Source organism: Rhinolophus sinicus, chromosome 14, assembly GCF_057876585.1.
Source record: "Rhinolophus sinicus isolate RSI-liver-muscle chromosome 14, RSI-T2T, whole genome shotgun sequence".
Classification (NCBI taxonomy): domain Eukaryota; kingdom Metazoa; phylum Chordata; class Mammalia; order Chiroptera; family Rhinolophidae; genus Rhinolophus; species Rhinolophus sinicus.
In genome coordinates, this window is record NC_142514.1 from 174,625,701 (window position 1) to 174,643,775 (window position 18,075).

The 18,075-nt window shown below is 50.5% G+C and overlaps 1 protein-coding gene and 1 long non-coding RNA gene across 2 annotated transcripts in view; one reads left to right on the forward strand and one right to left on the reverse strand.

Annotated features, from left to right (window-relative positions):
- Positions 1-18,075, reverse strand: part of LOC141572267 (uncharacterized) — a 30,440-nt gene that overhangs the window by 1,306 nt on the left and 11,059 nt on the right. The window contains exon 3 of the long non-coding RNA XR_012497588.2: positions 622-868. This is a non-coding gene — a long non-coding RNA (uncharacterized LOC141572267). The remainder of the gene's footprint in view (positions 1-621; positions 869-18,075) is intronic.
- CREB3L1 (cAMP responsive element binding protein 3 like 1) overlaps positions 14,510-18,075 on the forward strand; it is a 34,183-nt gene continuing 30,617 nt past the window's right edge. Inside the window, exon 1 of the mRNA XM_019743539.3 lies at positions 14,510-15,080. Coding sequence (XP_019599098.3) covers positions 14,979-15,080 — 102 coding nt within the window. The 5' untranslated portion in view covers positions 14,510-14,978. The remainder of the gene's footprint in view (positions 15,081-18,075) is intronic.

An 18,075-nucleotide genomic window follows, 5' to 3' on the forward strand; every position in this document is an offset into this window, starting at 1 on the left:
ACCTCTCCAAGCCTCTGTTTTCTCATCTATGAAAAGGGAATAATCATTGTGTTTCCCAGGTGAACATAAACATTAGTGCTTAGCAGAGTGTCTGACAGTCAACGGTAGATATTATTATTAAATTAATTAAAATTAATGTATTAATTAAAATACCCTCTAAGTAAGTAATTACAGCAAGGGACTCGAGACAAGGTATATAAAGCATCCCATACCCCCTGGACTCATGGTGGTAGGCATTCATTAAGTGGTTGTTATTATTAACACCCTCACATACATTTTAATTAGAGACCTTATCATCTTTGCAGCTGCCCCCACCACACAATTTTATCCTCCCAAGAGAAATCATGGATTTCAGGGCTCCAAAATGTGGACTTAACATCTACCCCTAGTGCCTGCCCCAGCATGAAAGAAGATTTTCTCAGCTCCTTCGGGAGGGACGTGCAAGTGTCAGGCAGATAAGATGAGCATGAATGAGAACCTTGTGTCCCCACTTTCAACTCCTCCTTTTGAGGGAGCCCAGGCCTAGCCCTGGGCCATTCACCCAGCCCTGAGGGTCAGGGAGCTGTGGAGGCCAGGAGCTGCTAGGAGGTGAGAAGAGGCAGGGTTGCTGTTGATAATTACATTTTCAAGAGCTCGAGGATGGCCATGTTGCCATGGTGATGCTGATAGCACTGAGCAAGCTGCGGCCTCTCTTGAGTTGTGAGTCAGGTTCACCTTTATTTATTAAAAAATAAAGCCAGTGCCCTGACCAATGAAGGACAAAGCGAAGCTCCAGCTGGAGGCCATGGTGTCCACGGCTGGGAGGCGAATCATCATGTTCACAGTCCATCGGTCTCCTGACTTCAGGTGGCCCAGCCGGCTCTGGGGCCTGGAAAAGTCCACAGAAGTGAGCAGGGAGCCAGCATCTCAAACTGTGGGCCAGCAGAGGAAGCACATACAGAATCCACACTACTAGTTGAAAACCACTTCATAGGAAGCAGATCCCATTTTCTCAGCTCTGGCCCAAGGGTCAGACTCCTTGAGGAGACTGCGCCACTCTGGTATGGGGGTCCGCAGGGCCCAAGGAGATGGGCATGCCCTGGCCCACCCTCAGGTAACTGAAGGCCAGAGCCTGGCCCTGCGGTGAGCAGTGCTAGCTGACTCGCCCACTAGTGTGCACAGAATAGCAGTGTGCAACTGCAAAACTGTTCTCCCAGGGCCTGAACTGGGGCGAGGAGGACTTTCCCCAGAATCCAGCAGGGGAAAAGGTAAAGACCATGATAGCTCCAGCTGCAGCAGAGACCTCTGAAGGAGCCAGCATCATGTCAGCACCCCATGGGGAGGCCCACAGTGACATACTGGAATCTTCTTCCTGAGCTGAGACACTATCCCAGAATCCCCTGTCATGGGAGGGGCCCTCAAATGTGCTCAGCTGTTGGCGTTCACTGTTGATCCCACTGACCCGTGTCCTGCTGAGTCTATCTCCTAACCAGTTCTGGACTCCAAGCCCTGTCTCCACGCACTGCCTTCATCAGTTAAAAGAATATTGGGTCCTGAAGCCACAGTGGGTGGGTTTAAGTCCTACTTCTGCTACTTGTTAGCCTTGTGACTGAGTCTCTATTCCCCCACCTGTAATGCAAGGGTGATAATCACAATAGAACCTACTCACAGGGCAGCTATGAGGGTGAAATGTGATAGTATTTGCAAATGTTTAACAGCGAGCGTGGCTGGCACATCGTACCTGCTGGACAACTGTTAGTCATTGTTAACTTTGTTCAGGCCCTTATCATATCCCACCTGGTAACAGCAGCAGCCTCATAACTCCACCTGCAGAGTCTAGTCTTGCTCGCCTCCAATCTATTGTCCGCACCACAGCCAAGTGGTTTATCCAAAAATACAATCCTGATCACGCTATTTTCCTCCATAAAATCTGCAGTGGCTTCCATTTGTGTTCAGGATGGCTCTTGGAATTCCTTTGAGGGGCCTCCAAGGTGTCGCACAATCTAGCTCTTGGCTGCCCTCTCCAGCCCTATACCTCTCTGTACCCTCCCCACCTTGATAACTTTTAGCCATATTCAACTGTCAACAGTGTCCCCAAGGTGCTAGGCTCTGTCATACTTCCCAAAACTTTTCTATACTGTTTCCTTTGCCTGGAATGCCTTTTTCCTCTTTTTGTTCACCTAGCAAACACCTACTCATCCACTAAGACCCACACAAGACTCCCCTATACTGTGAAATCGTCCCATCCCCCCTCAAATGCAGAGCAGACCAGAGAGATGCAAATGATTGGGCAAGTCACTTTGAGCCACTTTGGTGCCCTCCATAAAGACATTCATCACTTTACATTGCAATTATTGTGATCTCTGCCTGTGACACCTTTCAGCTTCTGGAGAACAGCACTGATTCTAATTAATGTCCATATCCTCAGAACATATCAGAGCAACATAACATTCACAAAAGATGACTGTGAATGAGCGAATAAATAAACTCACTCAGACAAGAGCCCTGTTTATGGAAGAGGAAACTGAGGCCCAGATAGAGGTAGTGACTTAGCTAAAGTAGAGTCCAGTATAGTAGCCCTATAACTCCAGGCCCCTTTGATTCCAGGGACTATGGACCATTCATTCATCCATCCATTATTTACTAAGCACCAATCATACACCACACACTCCCTGGGGTGCTCCCTGGGGTACAAAGACCAAGGAGTAGTCCCAGCCCTCAGGAGCCCACAAGCAGGTGGAATAGAATGACGGGCATACAGTCAATCCCTACACCTGTCACTACGAGCTGGAACGGGGTGTTGAAGAAGCCATGGGACTTCAAGGAGCCTCAGTGTGGATGGGGGTGGAGGGGAGCCACTATTTCTATGTCTTCCACTCCCTCTCCCCAGACTCTGGAGGTCAAGTTCCTACACACCACCAGGCCAAGGCAGCTGCTCTCTAGGTGCTGTCAACCCAGGTGAACAGACATATACAAGTACACACATACGCAAGACAGGTGACTCGGGCACGTCGTGCCCCAAGAAGCAGGACAATCACACGGACACATTTGTGCCCCTAAGCAGTGATGTCAAGAGCTGTCATGGGAGCCAGGACAGATGCGGTCAGACAGCAGAGCAGATTCTGACAATTTGCACAAAGCCCTTCTGCACACCAGTTCTGGTTGGATCCCCACCAGGTGGGGTCCTAGAGATAAGACAGCTACTGTTTTCTCCTCCATCTCCGGATGGACAAACTGAGACTCAGAGAGATATAAATGGCTTGCCCAATCCCTCTGACAGGTTAATGAAAGTGCGGGAACTGATCTGTCACTCCCCAGGCATTTACAGCCGTTGAGTCTGTGGCAGACCCACTGCTGGGCACAGGGGACACCCGGGCACATGGGAAACAGTCCCTGCCCCTTGTGGGAGACAACAGCATAATGGCTAGCCTCCAGTCAGACAGAATCTGGGCTTGAGTCTCAATTTCACCAACTAGCCTGAGCTAGTTGTTAGCCTCTGCACCTTACATTTTGAGTCTCTGATTCAACATGAACTAGATTAAGTCCGTCTCATGCTGAAACCATCCAGTCACTGCCTTTGCCCTCAGAAAAAGAATCTGAATTCCTCAGCAGTGCCCCACATGACCCAGCTCCTGCTCCCTCACCCACTCACTTCTTATCACTGTCCCACTGGCCTCCTGGCTGTGCCTGGAGCAACACGAGTACCTCTTCCCTGTGACCTTTGTCCCTTCTCTTCCCTCTCCTGGACACTTTCTCCAGGAAGTCACACAGCTAACTCCCTCTGTCCACTCAGGAAAACACCACTGAGTCCAAAACAAAGAGCCTGTCACTCTGGATAGTACTTGTCTTCAAGACAGCAGCTTTATAGTATACGACATGATTCTATGTGTATTTGACCATTTTTCATGATTTGTCTCCCCAACAGATACAGAAGGGTGGGAACGTGCCCATTTCGTTTACACCCTCAGTGCCTAAAACAGTGCCTGGCACATAGTAGAAACTCAATATATTTGTACGAACGTGAATGAATCAATAACCCTCACTTTCCTCCCTTTTAAAATGCTATCTACAGCACACAGTTATAAAGAGTAAATGATGTTTAAGTGGGAGATGCTTAGCTTGGTGCCTGGCATTTAGTTAGCACGTAATAATGCTATTGTCCTGCTCACAGTCTCATGGGGGAGGCAGGTATATAAATAAGTGACACAATGTGATAACAAACTTCTTACTTCTGAGCCTTCTCCTTCACTTTAGGGTCCAGGCAGCAGGCCTTCCATTTGCCTGAAGAGCAGGGCCCACAGTTCTTGCCTTGTCTGCTGAGGTTACCCTTGGGGTCTGGCCTTGATGGCTGGGAGACCTCCGGGCCCTCCCGGGTTGGGGGCAGTGGGCAGAATCCAAACCAGGCCTCAGAAACCCTCGATTTCCCCCCCTGAGAGCAGGCCCCACATCAAAGCCAATCTCAGAGGGGCGAGGCCTTGAGATAAATGGAAGATTAAAGAAGGCGAGGTCTGCACAGGCCACAGGGAGAGGCAGCCGGGAGTCAACCACAGAGGGAAGCCTTGACACAGCCCTGGTAGCAGCCATCTTGGGGGGCAAGGGATGAGAAAGGGCCCCGGCTTGGGCAAGTGGAGCCGGTGGCGGGTCGTACCTTAGCCTGAGCCCGCCCCCCCACTATTACACTGTGGCCTGTCGCTCTAGTCCATGCCTACTTAAGCTTTTCCCAGCCTGGTAACAGCAGGGAGGCTCATCAGAGGAAGCCCTCGGTGTCTCTTCAGGAGAATTTGTTTGGTCATTGGGTTCGGTCATTGGGGTTTGCTCCCTTCAGAGAGGGAGCCTGTAATGAGGACCTCCTGGCCCCAGCCTTCCTCCCCAGGAAAGGTCTGTAATTAGTGCAGGAGGCGAGGCTGGGGAAGCTCAGACAATGTCATTTGAACCAGGATGACACAGGGCTCAATTGCTAGTCTGCACATTTTTTTCTGGTGCCATTTCATACACAAAACCCTGGCAAGCTTAACCCTTTCCTGGCTGGGCCCTGATGCTGGGGTTTCAGCTTAATATACCATCCATTCCCATGTCTAATGGGTGCTTTTCTCGCCTCCCCCCCCCACACACACACCCCAATTCAGATGAGCCATGGTTTCCAACTTCCCTGACATCCAACAAACCATTTAACATCAATCATCCAACAAGACTTCACAGAGTGTCACCAGATGCTAAGCACCAAGGGGAGGGGAAAATCTCCCATCTTGCCATCAAGGAAATTTCAATCCTCTGAGCAGTGGAGGAATGCACACTAGTGACAACAGGTGACAAGCAATGCAGGGCAGGGTCAAATCAGACAGAGAGGACCAGCTCAGGACAGGGAAGGAGCCGCGTGGAGGCAGAGTAGACAAGATGGGCTCATGGGCTGACATGTGGTAAGCACTCTGTAAATATGTACTAAGGGAGCCATTGTCCTGGATCAGAGCGTTTCTGTAATTGGGATCTGAGGGCTGAACCCACAGGGACAGGGGAGGCTGGCAAAGCCTCTGCAGCTCTGAGCCAGCGCCAGGTGGAGACAGACGTCAGTCTATTGGGACAGGCAGGGGCTATGGCTCCCTCTCCCATGCTCCTGAAGCATTCGTTCTGAATCCCTGAACTACAGTTTATCTCACATGGACTGCAACCTGTCTGATTACAGATCTGGTACCCGCACTGGACTTCGAGCAACCGGAGGGCTTTATCTATTCACCTTTGGTCTCAGGTGCCTAAGCACGGAGTCTGGCACTCAAGGGATACTCAATAAACGCTCAGTGAATAAATGGTTGGGCTTGGGTGAGAGGGGGGAGGTGTGGGGAAGAATCTACCTCTATAGTCTTTCCCAGAGGATACCAATTGTGGCCCCACTGCCCCTGCAAATCATATCACAATCTCCCTGACACATAAAGAGATTCTAGAAATCAACAGGACAAGATGGACAAGACCAACCACCAATTTTAAAATGGTGGAAGAATATGAGCAAAGTCTACAGAAAACGAAACATAAGCTGTTCTAGGACATCTAAAAAGACTCTCAAACTCACTAATAATAAGAGAAAAGCAAACCAAAAACGATTCAAAAGTTTGATAATATCCTGTTTGAGAGTCTGTAGCGTAACTGGCAATGTCATAGAATGCCGGTGGAGGTGTAAATTGATGTGAAATACTTGACAGTATTTATCAACGTTACAAATGCATGTTCTCTTTGACCCAGCACTCCCACTTCTGAGAATTTAGCCTACCCAGGCTTAAACAAGGCTATCATTAGAGCTTTGTTCTATTGTTTGTTATAGTAAAAATTGGAAACAATTCTAATGTCCTTCAATTGGGGACAGGTAAATAAATAATGGTATAGTGAGTGATATAATAGGTAGCTATGGAAAGTATTTTGTTAAAAAGAATAAGGAAGTCCTCTATGTGCTACTATCAGAAGATCTCTGAAACAGATTAAGGGGCGGGAGGAGGTATAAAACAATGTATATAATATGCTCCTTTTCAGTTGGAAAAAAGAGAGAAAAAGACACACACACAAACACACGCACACACACACACACACACACACACACACACACACACACACATACACACCATAGAAGGATACCCAAGAAAGTAATAAAATTGATTATATGTTAGTGTAAGGGTGGGAACATAGTGGTTAGGATATAGGATATAGGGAGGGTTGCTTTTCGTTGTATTCCATTTTTATTTTTTTGAGTCATGAGATGCATTATGGATTCAACAAAGTAAAAAGACCAAAAAAAAAATACCCTCTACCTAGACATTGGGAGTTCTAGGCTTCTTCCCAAATTGTCTGCTAGAGAGGACTCTACCTCAGCTGGCTGTTCCTCCCTCACTTTCTCTCCCCAGTCCCTGGCAGGTTTTCCTAAGGCATTGGGTCCCAGGAAATGGTGGTTGTCTGTCACCCCAACTCCTACCTTATGAACATGGACTAGGAAGTCAGACACCAAGTCAACTGTGTGATCTTGGGCAAGTGATTTGACCTCTCTGAGCCTCAGGAAAACAGGGTAATCATGGTATCTACCTTGAAGGGTTGTGGTGAGATTCACATGAGAAAACACATGGGAAATGCCTAGCATAGAACCTGGGACTTGATAAATGTTATTGTATAAATGGATCAGACTCACGCTTCCTATTCTTTGCCAATATTTTTATTGGACTGTGGGTCTTTGTCTCATTGATTTATAGGAGCTCTTTATAGAGTCAGAAGATTGAGATCTGCATTGCAAACTGGCAGAGCTCTGAAGAGCAATGGGGCCACAGTAAATGGCAGTTTGTGAAAATCATTGTTTCTATGATTATTTCTCCTCCAGTCCAGGCAGGCTGGTGTCTAAAAGCATCCCACATTGCAGAGCCCAGGCTCATCTGGACAGTCCCAAGAAATGGAGTCTTTATGCTTTGGCTCTGTGTCATTGTGCCTCTCTGCCAGTGTCCCCTGGGTTGTCAGAGAGTGTCATTCTCCACGGCAGCTCTCAGAACACCCCTTCCATTCTGGACTGGACTCAGTCTCTGTGCTTTCCGCCCAGGGTCCCGGGTTTGGAGCACATGTGTGGTGCCAGCTCCTGTAAGGAATGAATTCACTAATAGGTAGGTGTAAGGCCTACACTGGGAACCCCTAAGTCTTCATCCAGGGTCTCTCTAGGGGAGACAGATTCTGGGTGGGCATGTCTGAAGGCATATAGCGAGGGAATGAAGCACAGAATATGCACCATTGAGGCCCCTCATCCTGATCTTTGGATCCTTGCTTGCCATAGAGCTGAGAAAAAAATGTGGCTCCCCTCAACCCACATCCATTCATTTTCTCCAGGGAATTGGTCCGCCCTTCAGCTCTGGAAGCTCCAGAAACGTTCCTCGGAGCATCTGGAATATATATTTGCTTTAACTGATGATTGCCAAAGCCAGCTCTGCTGCTTTCCTATTTGTTCAGTTGAGCCCCAGGGGCTGGGGCTGGTCCTTGAGGATGGGGGATGCCCAGGGTCCCCAGAGTCCCCTCTTTGTGCATGACATGGGATGGGAGCCTCCACCATCACGTGCTTTTCCAGGAGGGGACTCCGCCTGAGGGTGGGTGAGAGTTAAATGCTGAGTCTGGAAAGACTCTAGGCTCCTCCTTACTCCCCAGAAAGCCCCTTGATTCCTGTGCAACTTGTCCAGTCCTAGAGTCCGGTTCAGTGGAAAGATTAGACTTGGGTCAAACAGACCCAAGCTCAAATTCCCAACTTTCTTGCTTCACAGCTGTGTGACCTTGGACAAATAACAACATCTCTGAGTCCTATAAAAGTAAAAATATTTTTGTAGTTACACCTTGTCTCACTTCAGGGTGTATTGAAGGTATCTGAGAAATCCTACAGACAACGGAATTAAATGGCGTTTAATAGAGGGAAAAGGACATGGAGAAAGGGGGGGATAAAAACCTAAGATGAAGCCAGGGATGTAGCTCGTTTGTGAAATGCATCCCCATGAGATCCTGTTGCAAGAGGTGAAACCCAGCAAACTCATCTCTGAGCATCTTGACAGCTCAAGTAAAGAAGGAAATGCAGTGAGCTACAAAATCCAGAGTGCCCATTAGATTAAAAATAGACCCACCGCTCAGAAGCAGCTAGCTTTCCTGGGCCCTCAAGTGAAAGAAAAATTTCTCCCCTGCACCTTCCCGTAGGGGGAAGTAGGGGAGGGGAGAATGTGTGTGCAGTGAGAATTATACTATTTCCTAGGGCCTTTGTGTATTTAAAATAAAATAAAATGCCTGACAGTGACCCTCAGAGTGGCCAGTACATGGTAAGTGCTTAATATGTGCCCACGTCCTTCCTTCCTCCAACATGGTCTTCCAACTTCTCTCAGGTAAGGCGTACCTGTGAGATCTGCCCTGCAAGTGAGCAGTCAGCTATTGAATCACTCAGCAAATACTTATTGAACACCTACCATGTGCCAGGCCTTGGGTGAGGCAAACATGGCAATCGCCCTAAACTTAGTTAGTATCTTTCCCGTTGTCTCCAGATCCTCAGCTTCAGAAGCTCTCTCCCTCCCTCTGCCACCCACCCGTTTGGGTCTCGGGGCTTTGCCTCCTCCCCAGCATGCCTATAAACTCCAGGGAACCCCACTCCTGTGGTCTCCCTCATTCCCCACATAGCTTCAGGCTGCTCCCTCAGACCACCACATTCATGGAGCTCAGCCACGTGCAAGAGCACAATTAATATTCCGCTCAGTCTCCCCCAGCCCTGCTGCCTATTGGAAGAAGATGGAAACCAGATTTGCAGCCGCACGCGCTGGCGTGGAAGTGCACAGAGGGGTGGGCCCGCTCCTAGAAGAGAGTTGGCACGTTCTCCTCCAGAGGCTCACACACGTGCACAAAGGGCAGAAGCCGCACATGTAGGTCTACACCTCCAGACACGGGGTCATCCACCCAAGTGTGTGCATGCACGGTCACACCCCTCAGCGCCTGGCCAGCTGATGCTCAGACAGCACGTGGAAACCTCACCCACAGGCCCACATTTGCTTTCTGGGCAGAGGAAGACAGTCATAGCGCTTCAGAGCCGGTAAAGTGGAATCTGAGAGACCATCTTATCCAAAGCCCTCTCTATACTGGGAAGAATCTGAGGCCCTGGCTTAACCTTGACTGTGATCAGTCCCTGCTGGACTGAACTATGCCCGGTTGCATTTTAGCAAAGCCTTTCCGGAGGCTGCCTCTCTGCTTCCTGGTGAGGAGGAGCCACTTCAGCCTCACCAGCACTGGAGGTTGGGGAAACTGAGGCACAGGAAGTGGGGCTGGAGAAGGACTTGGCAAGTCAGTACATCACAGGCAGAGTCCAGCCACTGACTTTCCATGCCCCTGCCTTTCCTCATCGTCTCCTATTTCCAGCTCTGCCAGCCCCAGGTGGGGCAGGATTTGCAGGGGGGTGTCCCCAACAACATGAGGACTCACCAAAGGCAAGAGTGGCTTTGTTGATTTTTTCCTCCCTTGACTTTGCACATAGAGAGCAAGGGGGATGGAGGGCTGTATGCCTGAGCGTATGTCTTCAGGGTGGGAGCCCGTGGCCTGGGTTATAGAGTCACTAGAAGCGGTGTTGGTGCAGGTGGTGTGAGGTAGAGAGAAGGGTGAGTGCAGAGCAAGACTGAGAGCAAAGCAGGAAGAGGGTGGAGCTGTTCCTCGGGCAGCAGGCAGACAGAGGGCCAAGGAGTGGGCCTGCCTCCAGTCTGAAGATGGGACAGTAGAGCAGAAATTCAGGGAAAGAGAAGCTGAAATAATTACCAGGAAAAGGAGCTGGAAGGGAGGCAAGTGTTTTCCTAGTCCTTAAGGAACTTCAGTCTTCAGAGAATTTGGAAAGGGGAAAATATCTATTTTTAAGGTCCTTCTCCAAGGCAAGGTGGCTGGTGATTCACTAGCTGCTGAGGAAGGTCCTGGAAGGTCCCTCCCCTCTGCTACTGCCTCTGCCTAGTGAGCAAACCCAGTTCATCTGGGGTGAGTGGAAAGGGCCCTGGGTGAGGAGCCTGGAGGCCCAGATTTCCGTGCTGTACTGTCCCATCAAAGCTAAGCAATCAAAGGCAAGCCTCTTATAGCCCTAGGCCTTGGTTTCCCACGAAATAAAGGAATATAAACTCTCTGAGCCTTGCTTTTCTCACCTGCAGGTTGGGGCTAATAATAATAATATCATGTTTCATTGAATCTACAATGTCATCAATTGTATTATGCACCACTATTTTTTGTACATTAAGAAGGAAAGAACACTGTCCATTCAACTACAACATACCATTGATTATAAGACATATTCTGACTTCAGAGATTTTAAAATATGCATCTCAGAATCAGCGAATATCTTACTTATCTTACAAGCTTGTTCTAAGAATTAAACGAGATAATGTAAATAAAGTATTTCGTGCCTGGCACAAAGCAAGTACTCAATAAATGTCAGGTATTTTTATGGTTCAGGGTGGAGCTGGGAAGGAACCACAGACCAGGGGGATGGAGAAGAGTGAGAGCTGGGGTCTGAAGCCCACCCCCACCCTCCTGAAAGGGTGTCACCCCATGGACTCTGTATCTAGTCCCAGCCTGGGGCACACGGAGAGCAGCCGTGCAGCCCGTTTTAGGGGAGCCACAAAAGAACAAAGGTTCCCGTCTGTGCCCCGGAAGTCAGCCTAATCTCCAGGATGAACGTGTTTTCATTTCTCAGAAGTTCCTGTTCGAGTGCGCCAAAGCCTTTTTCCCTTTACAAGCCAGGCAAACAAGGCAGGTTTACTTTGGGTGACCTTCTCACTACCACCACCGGGGCTGGCCTGCTAAGTGTAAACACCCACCCTTGCTCCCTCCTGGAGGCTCCAGGTGGGAGCCTAGAAAATGGGAGTGCCCGTCCTCCTGGGGAGGCAGGTCCTGACCCCATCCCCCACTCCCTGCAGGCCCTATCCTGGTAAGGGAACATCTGGAAGGTACTTGGAGAGAACAGGATCCTAGGGGTCATTAACACCTCTCCCATTTTATAGATGTGAAAACTGAGACCCAGAGAACAGCAGAGACTATCCAGGGGTGTCAGTGTGACAGTCCCCAGCCAAGCCCCCATCCTCTCTCTCTCTCTCTCTCTCTCTCTCTCTCTCTCTCTCTCTCTCTCTCTCACACACACACACACACACACACACACACACTCACACACGCACGCATGCACGCACGTGCATGCACACATACTCACTCATACGCCATGCCGTCTTACAGCTCCGCCTGGCAGGAGCCGCTCTCTCCACCTGCCCTTCAGTGCCTGGGACAGGCAGGAAGCTTATTTCCATCCTTTCTCTCCTGTGCTTCACTGCCTGGGTTGGGATGTCTATGCATTTTGCTTCACAGCTGGAGCAGCTGCTGGAGAGCAACCACCAGATGTTCCAGAGCCCATAACAGGAGGGGCCACGGTCTGTGCTTTTCTTGACCTGGAGTGTTTGGGGGTGTTTACAGAACCAGTCTTGGCCTCCTTCCCCGACCCTTCAGATGCAGAGAAGGGGCCTGAGAGGAGCTGGCTTGTGGACCATACCCAGGACATCAGGGAGAAAGCAGACCCTCCCTGTTGAGTCAGAACCGTGATTTCAGACCTAATTTCATTCCCTCTCCTGAAAAACCTTTAAGAGACTATACAGAAGAGATGCTGCTACAGCAGGCTTCAGACGGGCCTTCTAATCTGAACTGATGCACTTCTTTTCAGTACTTAAATAGAACAAAGCCTTGAGCCTCGGTATAACCATAAGTACGGGGTTTATCAGGGCATTGGGGGTTTACATTCATCATCTCCCTCCAGTGCCCCTCCCAGGCTTTCTCTCTTTCTCTTCTACTTGCTGTTCCCTCTGCCTGGAATGTTTTTCTTTCCATTGTACCCCAAAATGGTTCCAGTTCATGATTCAGCTCTCAGCTCACAGGTCACATCTTCAGGGAGGCCTTCTTATCGACCTCGCCATCTCTCACTATTCTATTTCCTTCACAGCCCTGATCACTATCTGAAATCATCTTCTTCATTCCCCACCACCAGCCTCTTCTCATTCATCCTAAACATAACTTCTTAATCATCACTATGTCTCCAGTGTTCATAGGTGCTCAATAATACTTGTAGAACATGTGAATAAATCCTCTGCCATTCTCATCTTTGCAGGACTTTGCCATCTGAGAGAAACATGCTCCTACTATGTTCCAGGTTCTGCACTGCCCATTTCTTTTTCCTTCCTCTTCCCACCCCTTCACCCTCAGGACTTGACTTGGAAGATCCTGCGTCTCAGACTCCACAGGAGGTACTGGAACCAGAATGTCTCCCCAGGATTATTTTCAACAGCTTCCTGGGGTGTTCACCTGGGTAAGAATCAGGAAAGAGAGGACACTCTAATCCTATTTATCTAAAACTGTATAATCTTCTCCAATCACTTAAATGGTGCCTGTGTCCCTAATTACAGAGCAAGCTGGGAGGAACATGGGCACAATTTCTAGCCAACCTCAAGCAGACGGGCACTTTTGTTCCTCCTTGGGGCCTGCAGGGACTCCAGCTCAGGAGCCAAGACTCCAGACACCTGCTAGCACAAGCTCACCCACCACAGACTGGCTTGTTCACCCAGCCAAGACCACTCCCCCAACCCTGAAAAGGATTATTCTCATTCCCAGTGTTTGAATGTTCCCCGGTTGACCAGATGTGACACTTTTGGGAGAAGCACCCATGGTCCCAGTACCCTAATTCTACCTGCCACTGTTTTGAGAGTGAATTGATTTCTTTTGGGTCCAGCCTAACTTTTCAGAGTTGTATTGCTGGTGGACTGGTCCCCAGAGCACGGGCTCTACTCCCAGCTTCTCAGGAGCAAACCCTCCAGGAGGCCTGGAAGCTAACAGTCATGTGGCAGCCTGGAGGGTCAGAACTTCATTCTCCAGAACTATGTCAACTGGATCATGAGATGGCAGAAAAGCCACATGCCTGCCTGCCCCAGGCAAGCAAACAGCTGCTCCCTTCGCCTCAATGTGTGCCCTTTTCCCACCCTGGCACTGAGAGAGCCATTTCAGTGACATCCCTAGCTTAACTGCAATGACATCTCTGCTTCTTAAAGGCCTTTTGGTTCCTGAGCTAATTAAAAGCCCCAGACAGCAAGGACACACTTAATCCTATTAATGACTTCTGACCAGGAAACAGTGTGCCCAGCCCTCTGAGGGAGTGTCTTTCTGAACCACCTCCATTTGTTCAGGTGCCTGGTGATTGTTTATCAGCCCTTTTAAGAGATTAAGAAGTGCTCTGGAACGGGCCACTTAGGTAATGGATCCAGGGGGTCTGGGAGTGTCCCATGACCATGGAGCATGCAACCAACCAGCATCTTGGCTCAGGCAAACTCCATGGCTACTGTTCGCCAACTTCTTGCTCTTCAGAACAATTAGGGGGACTTGATTGATGAGGAGAGGGGTCCTAGTCTCCTCTTTGCTGCTCACCTGGCCCTTTCACACACAGGAAAGGTGGACCAGTCCTTGCCCTGAGTCCAGTTAGGGTCATAGACAATCGAGCAAACAAACACAAATAAATTCACCCCAAAGGATATATGCACACAATGTCCTGTGAGTATACAGTGGTGGTAACTGCTTCAATCTTGGGATCAAAGAAGGCTTCCTGGTGGAGGAGACGTGTGAAAATCTCCCCATTGAGGAGATCTTTTGTAGGGGCCTGTGAGATGGAATTCCATGGCTTTGGATTTGGTTCAGGTTCTAGCATAAGGCAGGAAAAAATGGAAATAACTCAGTTCCCTCGTGAAGTTACAGGAGAGTGGTTGGCAAAGCCTTACCAAAATGCGGAGGTTCCAGAAACAGTTATTCGCTCCGGGACAGTTTTGCTTCAAGCCCCTATATTGAGCGTTCTGTAAAGAGATTGGCAAAGACTAGCTTGTCTCTTTAAAAGAGGCCTCTTTAAAAGAGGAGGGACGATTTCTCAGGCCACTCCCTCTTCTCATTAATATGAGATTATCGTGAATATTGATGTGGGGGCGTGGCGCCTCGGCCAGCTGGGCTAACCAGCCCGGGGTTCCCGGTTTCACAGAGGAAAGTGACAGAAGCCGAGCAGAGGGGACGCTGAGAGAGCGGAGCGCCTGGTAGCCACCCAGTCTCGGGGGAGCTCTCAGCTCCCCCGTCCCTGGCTCCCACCCTGTCCCGGGGGCTCCTCAAGCCCTCAGCCCCACTCCCGGGTTCCCCATGGAAGCCAGCTGTGCCCCCGGAAGAGCAGGAGGAGGAGGAATCGGCTAAATGCCCGCGGTGCGCCCGGGGCCCCTGAGCCCAGCCCGCTCCGCGCCGCTGCCCTAAGGCCCTCACGCCCCCGGCGCCCCCTACCCGGGGTTGTGCCGCCTCCGCCCGCCCCTCCCTCGGGGCTTCGCCCCGGACCTGCCCCCGCCCGCTTGCCAGAGCTCAAGCAGGAGCTCTGGGCCAGGCGCGCCGCCGCCCTGGAGTAAGGGAAGCCCAGCCGAAGAGGGTCTCCGGAGCCGGCCGCGATGGACGCGGTCTTGGAGCCCTTCCCCGCCGACAGGCTGTTCCCCGGATCCAGCTTCCTGGACTTGGGGGATCTGAACGAGTCGGATTTCCTCAACAATGCGGTAAGATGAAGGGTCTGCGTCCCCCTTTCACCCCTCCGCACCGGTCTTCGCAGCTTGCCTGGGCCCCCCTGAAGGACGGAGCTATACATCACTGGGCAGAAGCGGAGGAGGGGGTTCGGTGCAGTGTCCCCAGAAGGGACACGTGCTTAGAGCTCTGAGATTTGATGACTAAGATCCCTCGACACCTCCCTAGTCCCAGAGCCTGGACCGGAGCCTCTGTGCTTGCGCCAGTGCGCGCCCCCCCGGGGGGTTCCGTCCGTGGATGTATTGGCCTCTGCCTTCTAGGGGAAGGGGACCTCGAGGCGTCGGGAGCCATCCGATCCTCCGATATGAGCTCAAGAGACACCAATCCTGCCCCCTCCCGGGGTTCCAAGACCAGATTGGGCACAAAGTGGGCCGGCAGCTGGTTCTCCGCTGGGAGGCGCACAGCGGAATGTTCAGAGGGTCAGACACCCGACGCCCCATGTGGGGGCCAGAGCCAGACTCAGGTTCTGAGGCAGACCTGGAAACTTAGGGGTGCCGGCGAGGCTGCCCCAAAGTCAGGAGCAAGACCTCCCCAGGCAGGGATCTGACGCCCAGCTGGTCAGAGCAGCACTGGGCAATCACTCAGGAGGAGAGAGGTCTTTCTCCCCATCTACGTGTCTTTAGGTCTGTTTCTCCGTCGCTCATGTCTCTTTGGCTTTCTCTGTCTCTCCGTGACTATCTCTGTCTCTGGGCTTGTCTTTCTTCTCTTTCTCTCTTCCCCTCCCTCCCTAAGGAAACGTGGCTTCTTCTCTCTCTCTTCTTCCCTCCCTCCCTCCCTCTCTCAGCCTCAGCCTGAAGGCCCTGCTGGGGGAGGGGCATGGGCTCAGTAACTGGGGAAAAATATTTGGGTTCAGAAAGGCCTTCCCAGTTGAAAGGTGGGCAGCTTAGGGAATCTGGTGGGATCCACCCATGCAGTGAACCACCAGTCTCACATGTACACACATGCACACACACACACAAACACACACACATCCACAGATCATCTCAGGGGTCTCTACCTGCTGGCCTTTACCTACTGGGCCTAAGATAAACTTGGCCAGACAAGAGTTAAGTGCATAGACACTTAAATTGGGCATTTTGGATTTCCACCTAATTGTTCCCCCTGCTAGACTGGTTGATGGTGGAGAAAGCAGCCAAGGGACAGGAACCTCAGTCTGGGAGGCATGGGTGTGAGGTCTCCCTGTCCTTCATTAGGCTGGGTCACCCTGCTCTCTGAAGAAGGCTCCTGTTCCCAGTCAGAGGGAGCACTCTTCGGCAGACAGGCCAAGTGGAGGAGGGGAGACGGCTTAAACTGGTTGTGGGGAAAGCTGGGTTCTAGTCCTGCTTCTGCTTCTGCCTCCCTTTGTGAGCCTGGGGCATGTCACCCAGCTCTCCTCCCTGTGCCTCAGTTTCTTTGTCTATAAAATGGGCAAAGACTGGATCAAGTCTTTCTAAGAATGATCTGGCACAGATCCTAGGAATAAAGTAGCAGGGATCTGGGGTTCCACACAACCCTCCTGGACTTGATAATAGATACTGATCAGAGGGAGGAGGTTATTGGAGCTTGTACCCTTGCAGGAGGGTAGTAAAGCCTCGCTGTGAGGTTTCCTCAGCCCTCAGCAGCTCTGAGTTGGCCTTTCTTCTGAATGAACTCTGCAGCCTACAGCCTCTTCCTGCTGCTCCATTCAGTCTCGAGTCCCCAGCTGCTCATCTGGGCGGTGGTCCAGCACAGGAAAGGAGGCATGATCAGACAGTGGTATCCAGCACCCGGACTGGGAGGGAAAGCCCTGCTGGGGAAGCTCTTAACCTGGGGTCTAGGCCTGCTCGGGTGAGGCAGGGGAGAGGAAAGGATTCCTAAGAGGAGAGCGAATAAACTCGTGGGATGGGAATCAGGAAATCTAGTTCTAGCTGCGCTTCTGCCACCAGCCAGCTGGGCAGTTCAGATAAGTGACTTTTCTTCCTCTGGGTCTCAGTTTCCTCATCTGAAAAATGGAGCTATAGAACTTTTCCCACAGTGTTATGGTAGAGATTTAGTGACAAAATTAATGAAAGATTAATGTAGGACAATGCCTGGCAGGTAAGTGTCCATAGTTAACTCGCTCCAGACACTAGATAGGGTGGCGGTAAGGACTACTCAGGTAGGAGTTGCTGTGTGACTTTGAGCAAATCACTTTCCTTCTCTGGTGCCTCCATTTATATGTCTAAGGTCCCTTCCAGCTGGGACCCCATGCCAACCCCACCTCCAACTACCTCTTCATTCTGTATGAGGATAGTAAAACGTTTCCAGGGTTAAAGATGGGAAGGGATGGAGTCTGTGTGCTTCTCAGTATGGAAGATGGAGAGCAGGGTAGTCACTATCCTTAAAAATCCAGATAAAGGTGATAAAGTCGTGTGGAAAGTATGTGCTCTATGGTTCTATGCAAAAAGCAAGCATCAAAATGTATGCTCACCCTGAACACTACTAAGAAACGTGCATTCGCCTGGATAGAGACAGGAGAATGAATATGCAAAGTCAAGTCAAGTGTGCTTGGAGATGGCCAGGGGTACTACGTTTTTTCTTCTATGACGATACCTTCATGCTGTTGCAATCTTGTCTGTGTTATTCTCAGAGACACCCCTCAGAAGGGCTGATCTTCCTGCCAGATGTGGGGGTTTCTCCTCCCTTCCCTTCCCCACTCTCCCACAGTTCCTAAAGTGGCCCCCCTCAAGCCCTTTGCCCTGTACCCTGTGATCTTTCAGCCCCCAGGCAGGTATAAGAGGGTCTGGTACTCAGAGAACTGGGATAAAGGACCAGAGGGAGAACAGGTCGTGTCACCAGATAGAGACATTAGGTTTGTGTGTTTCTGGCCTCATTCCTCTGGTTAAGGGGGAGGAATGACTCTCATTTCTCTAGAGGAAAATGGCTTTGGATCCCAGAGAAGCCCCTGGCTGGGAGGGTGTGGGGAGGAGGAAGAGGAAGAGGAGTTCTGTTGTCTCAAAGGGGAGCAGCAGG